This window comes from Giraffa tippelskirchi, chromosome 7 (assembly GCF_054371585.1).
Source record: "Giraffa tippelskirchi isolate mGirTip1 chromosome 7, T2T-mGirTip1v1.2.pri, whole genome shotgun sequence".
Taxonomy (NCBI): Eukaryota; Metazoa; Chordata; class Mammalia; order Artiodactyla; family Giraffidae; genus Giraffa; species Giraffa tippelskirchi.
The window spans coordinates 136,782,601-136,795,259 of record NC_137281.1 but is presented as its reverse complement, the minus strand read 5'-3'; the positions used below and the strand labels follow the sequence as shown (position 1 = coordinate 136,795,259).

General features: G+C 38.6%; 1 protein-coding gene across 1 annotated transcript in view; it reads left to right on the top strand.

Moving 5' to 3' along the window:
* The window catches only part of ESR2 (estrogen receptor 2), a 103,839-nt gene that overhangs the window by 50,160 nt on the left and 41,020 nt on the right, over positions 1-12,659 (top strand). The window contains exons 5-7 of the mRNA XM_081509861.1: positions 25-466; positions 2,039-2,211; positions 11,494-11,610. Coding sequence (XP_081365987.1) covers positions 114-466; positions 2,039-2,211; positions 11,494-11,610 — 643 coding nt within the window. The 5' untranslated portion in view covers positions 25-113. The remainder of the gene's footprint in view (positions 1-24; positions 467-2,038; positions 2,212-11,493; positions 11,611-12,659) is intronic.

The window sequence follows — 12,659 nt, the reverse complement described above, 5'->3', positions numbered from 1 at the left end:
TGTCTTTTCTTTTTTTCTTTACAGCCATACCTGTCCATGACTCTGAGAACATTATAATGTCCTTTTGTGCGTCTTCTCACAAGGGGTTTTCCTAGCTGTTACCTACTCAAGACATGGATGTCAAAAACTCACCATCTAGCCTTAACTCTCCTGTTTCCTACAACTGTGGTCAATCCATCCTACCCCTGGAGCCAGGCCCCATATATATACCTTCCTCCTATGTAGAGAGCCGCCATGAATACTCAGCCATGACATTCTATAGCCCTGCGGTGATGAATTACAGTATTCCCGATAACTCGGAAGATGGGCCTGGTCGACAGGCCACAAGCCCAAATGTGTTGTGGCCAACTCCTGGACACCTCTCTCCTTTAGCCATCCATTGCCAGTCGTCACTTCTGTATGCAGAACCTCAAAAGAGTCCTTGGTGTGAAACCAGATCATTAGAACACACCTTACCTGTGAACAGGTAAATCCAGTCTTCATTCTGAATTACATTATGGCTGATATTCAGATTGCTTTATGATTAGTGAGAAGAAAGATATGTGTTATACAAGGTCTTCATTATCACATAGGGCACCTGAAACATCTGATGTTCTGAATTCTAGAGTATCTATTCTGATATTCTAGTCCTTACTAAAAAGTTGAACTTGTAGATCTGTGTTGTGGGGGAGAATTCACTTCATGACTGTCTTTAGAAAATAAAGACTTAAATTACCTTCTTCTTGATGAAGTGATTTGAGTTTGGAAAAGGAATTTTTACTTTCAAGTTAGATCCTTCTTATCTTGAAGTGAAATCACAAATTAGTGTTCACAACAAATTATGTCTAAGGTAAAAGTAACCATCGGTATTACAACTTGTTGAAATACTAGACAGATGAAAAGACAAACACTGGTACAGATTTTAAACAGTGAACTAAGTAACATTTTATAAAGAATGACAGGAAACTAAATGTGGACTTTAATTGAACATTCTTAAACTCTAAGTGCAAGGTAACAGTGGATTATTTGCATTCAGTTTGTTACACACACACACACACACACGTGTATATTTTGTGCTGTGTGGCTTGTGGGATCTTACTTCCTCAACCAGGGATTGAACTCTGATCGTTTTAATGATAGTCATGGCTACGGAGGGCAGAGGTAGTATAGGGAGAAGCATGAGGGGACATAACGTTACACAACAACCCAAGTACCAAGTTACAGCATATTTGATTTTGAAGTTTATTACTTTCAAATATCATAAAACTTTGAGAAAGCCGTATTACACACTAATTTTATTTTTCTTTTTTAAAGAACTTTTTGATTGGTAAAAGAATATGAAAAGTGTAGATAACTTTTTAAAAATAATGTCTTCTCATTCAACTTTTAAAGGAAGAAATATCTTATTTCTGAGGACAAGTTCTAATCAGAGTTCTGCTAATATTTGGGTACATTAAACCACAGCATATTAAATTTATAAATCAATCATACCTCTACCATGTCCTTGTCAAAGGAAACATGCTGTAGCAAAGTTAGGAACCAGTCCGGTGTGTTCTTGGGTCTGCCGGTGCTCCCTTGTGGGTCCTCCCTTCCTCTGTGGTGAGCCTTGGCCCTCTCTCCACCCTGCATTGAACACCTGCTTTCTTCAGAGCCTTCTCAAGGGACAGGCATGTGTTTATGCTCTCCCCTTCTCTTCTCCTTCGCTCTTCCCTTTTCCCCACTGTTCCCACCCAGACTTGATGTGGTCACTGATTACAGAGATGTACACCCTGATGGCTACAGCTAGTTCTCCATGGTAACCGGTGTTCGTCCGCACTGCGTGGATGGGTGTAAACTCCCCTATCCACTTTCAGACACCAGCCATCCCGACAGGGCGACTCTTAATAGATCTGATATCAGTAACAAAGGTTTTGCTTGATCAGATCTCTTGGAATATATTTATTATGAAGCCTGGAGGGCAAAGAGATACATGAGGCAATGTTCATGCTGTTCCTTTTTCTAGAAAGGTCTTGTTTTACCGTCAATGTTCTTTTACAGTGAATGTTCTCTTTGCCCCTAGGGAGACATTGAAAAGGAAGGCTAGTGGGAGCAGTTGTGCCAGCCCTGTTACTAGTCCAAGTTCAAAGAGGGATGCCCACTTCTGTGCTGTCTGCAGCGATTATGCGTCGGGATATCACTATGGAGTCTGGTCATGTGAAGGATGTAAGGCCTTTTTTAAAAGAAGCATTCAAGGTACAAGAGTGTTGTTAGCTGCTTTTTTTTGTTTTCCACTTTGCTTTTAAACAAGTTTGCAGATGACCTGGCAGAAATTTCACCTTTGTTTGGCCTGCTTGGTACACAGAGTACTTGATGAGCGGTTCAGAGGATCATGTGTGTTTGGGGGTGGGGGAGATTGTTTCAAGTATAGAGTACTTTATCTTTCACACGGATCTCTACCCCCAAACCCGAATGGATCTTGCACCACCATCACCCCTTGCCGTCTTCCTAGGAAAAAACATAACCTTTGTGAAGGTTGGAAAAAATGTGTGCCCATTAGGAACTGCGAAGATTGTTTCTTCCTTTGGCTTATGTTTAATATCTAGCATACGCTGTGATGGTGGGCTGGCTCCTGAGGAAAGAGAGGAGATATTTTATGCTATCAGTAGCTCAACTAGTGGAACCTCCTTCACAATCCCATTTTCTGGTGTGAGTTTAGACTGTTTCCCTACCCTTCTCCAAATTTCTGCTAGGCTGGCTTTTTGTTTCTTTGATTTTGTTAAATTATCTCTTTAATCAGTTTCAAATTGTACGCACCTGGTTTCAAGGCCAATCAGCCCCTTGCCACACGTCTCCTTGCCAGTCCTAATTTGCTGCAGGCACTTTCTTGCTTTCTTGTGCTCTCAGCTGTCTCTCTACCCCGTAACCCCTCCCTTGTCAGCCCTTCTTCCAGGCAGTGTCCTGTGTTCCCATCTCAGAGCTCCCTTCCCTTTTCTGCCAAAGCCTTGTTCTTAACCGGTTGAGGAAAGCTACCTTAAAGCAGTTCATAGTATGCAAGTGGTGAACAGCAATTTACTGAGTTAATTCACCCAATGGAACTCTAGGTTGAGAGCATTTCCCCTCAAGCAGAGAAGCTGATGTAATCTAGAGGGAGATGAGGGGTAGAATGTTAGTAGATAAGGAATCACCTTCCTCCCAGTCCCTGGGAAATTCACCCTTCATAGATGAGCACCTGTTTGTCCTCAACCCTCCACTTAGTAGCTCTGTGACTTGAAGTCCCAGCCTGATTCCTCGTCTGTGAAATGGAGACAGTTACTAAAAAAATGAAATGAGGTTAGTTATGTGAAAATATTTGGTCAATTATAAACATTGCAAGAGTAGAACTACTTGCAAATTCAAGTTATTCTAACTTTCTTTTAACTCTTTTGTTTTCAAATGTCAGCGTCTTTTCTTTCTGCCTGTGTTGTTTCTCTTCTAATCCTATCCTCATTTAAACCCATCTCCTCTAAAATCTTCATAATTAGGTGGATGAGGGCCTCTGCCATTTCCAAGCTCATTTGCTTGTCAAAAGGAAAAACAACACAGATAAAGGAAGCTGATGTCATCAAATATTATCAAAACATAAATCATGGTTGGCTATTTTTTCGTTTATATACACAGAACTTTTCTGTATTTAACATTTTCAGTGCTTAAAATTTTTTTGTTTGTGATCATTGTACTAGTAGATTATCAGGCCAGGTCCAGTTTCCTGTGATATATGATAAGAACAATTTAGATTTTCTGAAATTCAGAACCAAACTCTTGATACGATGACAATTCTCTACTTTGTTGAGGTTCTAGAATTTTATATTCTAAAGGAAGTTTTGATCCAAAACAACTAACTACATCCTTAAAAGAGAGAATTTTTCTTATTTGCACCTTGGGAAAAATCTCTGCATGGACTATATTTCATGGACCCTGAGACTGCAGCTGATAATAAGTTTACTATGCTTTCCCCACATCATTCCTTCCTAATGCACTAGCAAAGGAGCTGTTAGGAAAGGGAAAAGGAATGTCACATCCCAAATGTGCAAATGGTAATGTTAGTGCTCTTACAACTGCTTAATGCCTAATTGATTATTACTTTGGACTCTGCCTATTTTTGGAGCCCTCTGGTATAAATGCATTGCAGTAACTCAAAACAGCTACTCAATTTTTTTGGTATGTCAAATGGAATGAGAATCAAATATATTTTCATAAATTGAAAATGAATAAAATGAATTCTTTTGGGCTTCCCTGCTGGCTCAGCTGGTAAGGAATCCACCTGTAATGTGGGAGACCTGGGTTAGATCCCTGGATTGGGTAGATCCCCTGGAGAAGGGAACAGCTACCCATACCTGTATTCTGGCCTAGAGAATTCTGTGGACTGTATAGTCCATGGGGTCACGAAGTGTCAGACACAACTGAGCGACTTTCACTTCACTTCACTTTGTTTTATTAAGTAAATCCATTTTCATTGATTTAAAAAATATAAGACTTTATTTTTTTTTTTGTTTGAGATATAATTTACATACAACAAAATTCCTCTATTTTAATTTTATAGTTTTTTTTGGTTTTTTTGGCCAAGCCATGTGGCATGTGGGATCCTAGTTCCCCACCAGAAATTGAACCCACGCTTCCTGCAGTGGAAGAGTGGAGTCTTAACCACTGGACCACCAGGGAAGCCACAAATTTTACAGTTTTATGAATTTTGAAAATATATGTAGTCATGTAACCACCACCGTGATTAAGATACGGAACATTGTTATAACCTCAAAATATTCATTCACACCCATTGCAGCCAAACTCACCCAAGCTTCCCAGGCTCTGGTGACCCTTGATCTATTTTCTGTCCTTATAATTTTGCCTTTTCTAGAATGTCATATAATTGCATCTTAAAGTTTATAACCATTTGTGTATGGTTGCTTTCACTTATCATGATGCTTTTAAGATTTATCTGTGTTGTTGGATGTATTAGTAGTTCATTCCATTTTGTTACTAATATTCCAGTAAGTGTACCCCATTTTGTTTATTTGTTCTATTTTTTGGTCACATTGCAAGGCTTGTGGGATCTTAGTTCCCTGAACAGGGATAGAACTCTGGGATGGAAGTGCAGAGTCCTAACCACTGAACCACCAGGGAATTACAGTTTATTTGTTCATTTGAGTTGTTTCTAGTTTTATGATATTTTGAATAAAACTGCTGTGAACATTTATGCATATCTCTCTGTTTAGACATATCTTTTTGTTTCTTTCAGGTAAATACTTATGAGTAAAATTTCTACTTGTATGATAAGCTCCACAGGTGGTGCTAGGGGTAAAGAATCTGCCTACCGACGCAGGAAACATAAGAGATGCGAGTTCGATCCCTGGGTCAGGAAGATCACCTGGAGGAGGGATTGGCAATCCACTCCAGTTATTGCCTGGAGAATCCCATGGACAGGGGAGCCTGGTGGGCTACTGTTCACGGGGTCGCGAAGAGTCAGACAAGGGTAGCCATTCCCTTCTCCAGGGGATCTTCCACCCAGGGATCAAACCCAGGTATTCTGCATTGCAGGCAGATTCTTTACTGTCTTAGCCACAAGGGAAGCTCACACATTCATATGCATTCATTTATTCAACAAATTATAATTGAGTACTTTGTATGGATTCAGTTCAGTCGCTTAGTTGTGTCCGACTCTTTGTGACCCCATGGACTGCAGCAAGCCAGGCCTCCCTGTAAAGCTTTATATCTTAAAGAATTAGCTTCATGATTTGCCTTTAATTTTGCTTTGCATCTTTGTTAGTTCTGTTCATGTAGAGTAGTATGCTTCTCAGACTGTTGCATGGAGCAAGAAAACCATTTTAATATATGCAGTGTTTGGTGCAGTTCAAGGAGGACTTTTTTCTTTTTGCCAGAAATGAAGTGAATTACTGTGACCTTCTTGCACAAGACATTCTGTAGGCTATCGTATTCATATTATTGTGTTTTCCAATCCTTTTTTAAAAAATTAAAATGCTTTTTTACAACAAACTCTGAGAGAAAAATAAATTCCAACCTCTAGTTGTTCCTTAAATGCTTATTGTAAACCTCATTATAAAATCAGTGAGGATAACATCATGTACAGTTCTTTAAGGCTTTAGAAGATATGTGAAAGATTGCTCCTGCTATGGGAAGTACTGTGGGATTACATTTCCCTTCTAACTATAAAGCATTATGTTCGAAACTACAATAGAAAGTCTCTGATTAGAAATATATTTTGGGTTTTAAAATTTATTTTTGAATATAAGTGAGGCTAAAACCAACAACAAGATAATTATCTGTCCCTTAAAATGTTTTATGGTGGTGGTGGTTTAGTTGCTAAGTCATGTCCGACTCTTGCGACCCCATGGACTGTAGCCCGCAAGGCTCCTCTGTTCATGGGATTTTCCAGGCAAGAATACTGGAGTGGATTGCCATTTCCTTCTCCAGCAGATCTTCCCTACCCAGGAATCAAACCCAGGTCTCCTGCATTGCAGGAAGATTCTTTTTTTAAAAAAATTAATTAATTTATTTTTTTACTTTACAATATTGTGTTGGTTTTGCCATACATTGACATGTATCTGCCATGGGTGTACATGTGTTCCCCTTCCAGAACCCACCTCCCTCCCCATCCCATCCCTCTGGGTCATCCCAGTGCACCAGCCCCGAGCACCCTGTATCATAAATCAAACCTGGACTGGCGATTCGTTTCACATATGATAATTTACATGCTTCAATGCCATTCTCCCGTATCATCCTGCCCTTGCCCTCTCCCATAGAGTCCAAAAGACTCTTCTATGCATCTGTGTCTCTTTTGCTGTCTTGCATACAGGGTTGTTGTTACCATCTTTCTAAATACTACCATATATATGTGTTAGTGTACTGTATTGGTGTTTTTCTTTCTGGCTTACTTCGCTCTGTATAATAGGCTCAAGTTTCATCCACCTCATTAGAACTGATTCGAATATATTCTTTTTAATGGCTGAGTAATATTCCATTGTGTATATGTACCACAGCTTCCTTATCCATTTGTCTGCTGATGAACATCTAGGTTGCTTCCATGTCCTGGCTATTATAACACAGTGCTGTGATGAACATTGGGGTACACGTGTGTCTTTCAATTCTGGTTTCCTCGGTGTGTATGCCTAGCAGTGGGATTGCTGGGTCATATGACAGTTCTATTTCCAGTTTTTTAAGGAATCGCCACACTGTTCTCCATAGTGGCTGTACTAGTTTGCATTCCCACTAACAGTGTAAGAGGGTTCCCTTTTCTCCACACCCTCTCCAACATTTATTGCTTGTAGACTTTTGGATAGCAGCCATTCTGACTGGTGTGAAATGGTACCTCATTGTGGTTTTGATTTGCATTTCTCTGATAATGAGTGATGTTGAGCATCTTTTCATGTGTTTGTTAGCCATCTGTATGTCTTCTTTGGAGAACTGTCTGTTTAGTTCTTTGGCCCACTTTTTGATTGGGTCGTTTATTTTTCTGGAATTGAGTTGCAGGAGTTGCTTGTATGTTTTTGAGATTAATTGTTTGTCCGTTGCTTTGTTTGCTATTATTTTCTCCCATTCTGAAGGCTGTCTTTTCACCTTGCTTATAGTTTCATTTGTTGTGCAGAAGCTTTTAATTTTAATTAGGTCCTATTTGTTTATTTTTGCTTTTATTTCCAATATTCTGGGAGGTGGGTCATAGAGTATCCTGCTGTGGTTTATGTCAGAGAGTGTTTTGCCTATATTTTCCACTAGGAGTTTTATAGTTTCTGGTCTTACATTTAGATCTTTAATCCATTTTGAGTTTATTTTTGTGTATGGTGTTAGAAAGTGTTATAGTTTCATTCTTTTACAAGAGGTTGACCAGTTTTCCCAGCACCACTTGTTAAAGAGATTGTCTTTTCTCCATTGTCTATTCTTGCCTCCTTTGTCAAAGATAAGGTGTTCATAGGTGCGTGGATTCATCTCTGGGCTTTCTATTTTGTTCCATTGATCTATATTTCTGTCTTTGTGCCAGTACCATACTGTCTTGATGACTGTGGCTTTGTAGTAGAGACTGAAGTCAGGCAGGTTGATTCCTCCAGTTCCATTCTTCTTTCTCAAGATAGCTTTGGCTATTTGAGTTTTTTTGTATTTCCATACAAATTGTGAAATTATTTGTTTTAGTTCTCTGATAAATACTATTGGTAGCTTGATAGGGATTGCATTGAATCTATAGATTGCTTTGGGTAGTATACTCATTTTCACTATATTGATTCTTCTGATCCATGAACACGGTATATTTCTCCATCTATTTGTGTCCTCTTTGATTTCTTTCACCAGTGTTTTATAGTTTTCTATATATAGGTCTTTTGTTTCTTTAGGTAGATATATTCCTAAGTATTTTATTCTTTTCATTGCAATGGTGAATGGTATTGTTTCCTTAATTTCTCTTTCTGTTTTCTCATTGTTAGTGTATAGGAATGCAAGGGATTTCTGTGTGTTGATTTTATATCCTTCAGCTTTACTATGTTCATTGATTAGCTCTAGTAATTTTCTGGTGGAGTCTTTAGGGTTTTCTATGTAGAGGATCATGTCATCTGCAAACAGAATTTTACTTCTTCTTTTCCTATCTGTATTCCTTTTATTTCTTTTTCTGCTCTGATTGCTGTGGCTAAAACTTCCAAAACTATGTTGAATAGTAGTGGCGAGAGTGGGCACCCTTGTCTTGTTCCTGACTTTAGGGGAAATGCTTTCAATTTTTCACCATTGAGGATAATGTTTGCTGTGGGTTTGTCATATATAGCTTTTATTATGTTGAGGTATGTTCCTTCTATTCCTGCTTTTTGGAGGGTTTTTATCATAAATGGATGTTGAATTTTGTCAAAGGCTTTCTCTGCCTCTATTGAAATAATTATACGGTTTTTATTTTTCAATTTGTTTATGTGGTGTATTACATTGATTGATTTGTGGATATTGAAGAATCCTTGCATCCCTGGGATAAACCCCACCTGGTCATGATGTATGATCTTTTTAATATGTTGTTGGATTCTGTTTGCTAGGATTTTGTTAAGGATTTTTGCATCTATGTTCATCAGTGATATTGGCCTGTAGTTTTTTTTGTGGCATCTTTGTCAGCTTTTAGTATTAGGGTGGTGGTGGCCTCAGAGAATGAGTTTGGAAGTTTACCTTCCTCTGCAATTTTCTGGAAGAGTTTGAGTAGGCTAGGTGTTAGCCCTTCTCTAAATTTTTGGTAGAATTCAGCTGAGAAGCCGTCTGGTCCTGGGCTTTTGTTTGTTGGAGATTTCTAATTACAGTTTCAATTTCCGTGCTTGTGATGGTGTGTTAAGATTTTCTATTTCTTCTGGTTCAGCTTTGGAAAGTTGTACTTTTCTAAGAATTTATTCATTTCTTCCAAGTTGTCCATTTTATTTGCATATAGTTGCTGATAATAGTCTTTTATGATCCTTTGTATTTCTGTGTTGTCTGTTGTGATCTCTCCATTTTCATTTCTAATTTTGTTGATTTGATTTTTCTCCCTTTGTTTCTTGATGAGACTGGCTAATGGTTTGTCAATTTTATTTATCTTCTCAAAGAACAAGCTTTTGGTTTTGTTGATTTTTGCTATGGTCTCTTTTGTTTCTTTTGCATTTATTTCTGCCCTAATTTTTAAGATTTCTTTCCTTCTATTAACACTGGGGTTCTTCATTTCTTCCTTTTCTAGTTGCTTTAGGTGTAGAGTTAGGTTATTTATTTGACTTTTTTCTTGTTTCTTGAGGTAAGCCTGTATTGCTATGAACCTTCCCCTTAGCACTGCTTTTACAGTGTCCCATAGGTTTTGGGTTGTTGTGTTTTCATTTTCATTCATTTCTATGCATATTTTGATTGCTTTTTTTATTTCTTCTGTGATTTGTTGGTTATTCAGCAGCATGTTGTTCAGCCTCCATATGTTGGAATTTTTAATAGTTTTTCTCCTGTAATTGACATCTAATCTTATGCAGGCAGATTCTTTACCGACAGAGCTCTGAGGGAATTTCCATAAACATAAATATACATAAACATAAAACATAAATAAAAAATGTTTTATAGCACACCTTATATTACCCCCTATTCTCAAGTGTGTATAGAACCTGTATATATGATGAGTGACTGCGTTAGTTAGGTTACATTATATGGCAAATGGTGATGGGATGACCTCTTGTGATTATACTCTTGTTATGTAAGACTCCATCATAGCAGCCTGGGGAGAGGAGTGGAGTCAGAGATGCACTCTTCTACCCTGGAAGAAAGCAGACATATTGTCAAGTGCTTCTGGGCTAGTGCCTCTAGGAGCTAAGAGCAGTGTCCAGGCTATAACTAGCAAGAAAATGGGGACCTCAGTCATACAACTGCAAGAAATTAATTCTGTCAACAACTTGAATGAGCTTGGAAGAAGACCCTGAACCTCAGATGAGGTCACAGCCCCGTCAACACGTTGGTTGCAGCTTTGTTGGGACCCTGAGTAAACTTTCCCTTGAACTCTCTATTCATGGGGACTATGAGATAATAAATTTGTTTTATTTTAAGCTTTTAAAGGAATTTATTATGCAAAATGGAAAACTAAAGCAGTAACTTTAAGATTATTGAACTGAGCTTAAGTGTTTTCATTTGTAAAATGAGGATCATAGCTCTTTATAGGGAAGTTATGTAAGTAAATGAGGTGCTCATGAAAAGAACCTGGAAATCAGTAGCAGGTCAGAAACATTGATGTGTCAGGCTAGGAACACATTGCTTCCTGTACACGGCCAGGATGGAGTGTGACTTGAGAGAGTGGTTTTTGCATCTCTCAGGTGCCTTTGCTGGTACCCAAGCGAACTCAGGGCATGGTTGGCAAGCCACAAACAACTGAAGTTCAATTTATGTTTTGTTGAACGAATGTTACTGGAATCTGGAATCTACCTGAAAGGAGAGAGGATTATAATATTTCCTTATGTTTCAATCATGGAACTATGTCTTTTTGAAGTGGTCTTTAAAATCTGGTGATTATCAAGTGGCACTTCTTTCTTTCCTTGTTTAGTTTGCTGATTTTTATATTCTCTTATTGACCAGTTTAGTTCTCTTAGTTAGCTGTGAATTCCCACTAAAATGTCATGTTAAATCCCAAAGAAAAATGTATGCAAAAGAGTACAAGTTTAGTTTGGTGACCTGACACCAGGTACTACTCTTAAGGAGTTTTGTGACTTGGAGCAAATCAATTTCAGGTGACTCTCACTTTCCATGTCCAAAGAAGAGTATTTGTAAATGTATCTCTTGAGAATTCTAAGAACATGCAGAGAATAACCTACTGGTCAAGAAGTAGGATATCAAAATATTCCTAGATTTCCTATACTCATTAACGAGGCACTGATGAGGTGGCACTTAGTTTTTACATCTGTTCCTGTAGCTAGAAGCTGTTTTCCTATCTCTCAGCTGGGTTCATTAGCTGTGTTGTTGACCAGAAAAGAGAATTATCCAAAATATTGTAACAATAAACTTCCTCTTTTTTTTTTTTTTTTTGCTCTGTTGTAGGACATAATGATTATATTTGTCCAGCTACAAATCAGTGTACCATAGACAAGAACCGACGTAAAAGCTGTCAGGCCTGTCGACTTCGGAAGTGCTATGAGGTCGGAATGGTGAAGTGTGGTGAGTGTTCCCTTCCCCTTCTGTGGTATGTGGGACATGCTGAGAGCCAGGGTCAAACTGGGGACAGTTTGAGGACCTGAAGACATGGAGTCTGGGTGAGAGGAGATTTAGGACGTGGTAATTATCTTCAAGAGTTTGTATGCTGTCCCATGGCAGGGGCATTGACTTATTCTCTGTAACTGGAGGACAGAGCTGGGGTGAACAGGAACAAGTTGCAGGAGGCACATTTTGGCTCAGCATACGGAAGCGCTTTCTACAGGTCAAATGGTCTGACACCAGAATAGGCTGCTGCATGAATTAGAGAACCCTAGCCACTGAAGTGCTCAGATGGACTGGATGACCATCCTCCTGAGGCCTTGAAAAGTCCCAGGATGAAGTTCTGGTACATGTTCACAGTTAAAGCTGTGACAAGAAGGTAGACTATATTGTGGGTTACTTGGGATGACTCATGCCTGTCCCTCCATTAACTTTCTAGAAGTGGAAAATATATATATGCAGGAGTCAGAAACATGATAGACCTATGGAAAGCACATAGAGCATGAATTTTGTTCTAAGAGAGTATGTGTGCATATATATGTGTATATACACATGTATACATGCATGAAAAGACAAAGGGAAATGGGAACACTAGTGTAACAACTGACAATGATGCTTACAATCTGCTTCCTCCACCCAGCTAACTCAATTCATTTGTACACATTTGCTTGTTTATATACACTCATGTCAACTATGCCTTAAACTTTTCTTATTTTTCTGCCAGCCAGTATTTTAGCAGTAGTTTGGTGTAATTTCTCTCTTTGTAACTATTTAAAAAAAAATTTTTTTAAGTCCTCTCTTTTCTGATAATCTGTTAGTAACTCTGCCCTCAAACAGTCTCTGTCCCCTCCTCTAGTTCAGAATTATAGCAGAAGTTCTTTTAATTTAATCACAGTTCTCTGGCTTCCTAAAACCACTGATGTTCTCCATTTCCTCGGTAAAACATCCTGCCAATGACCTCTTGGTAGGTATTGGTTACTTTCATAAATGCCACTTCAGTTATATCCTTATCA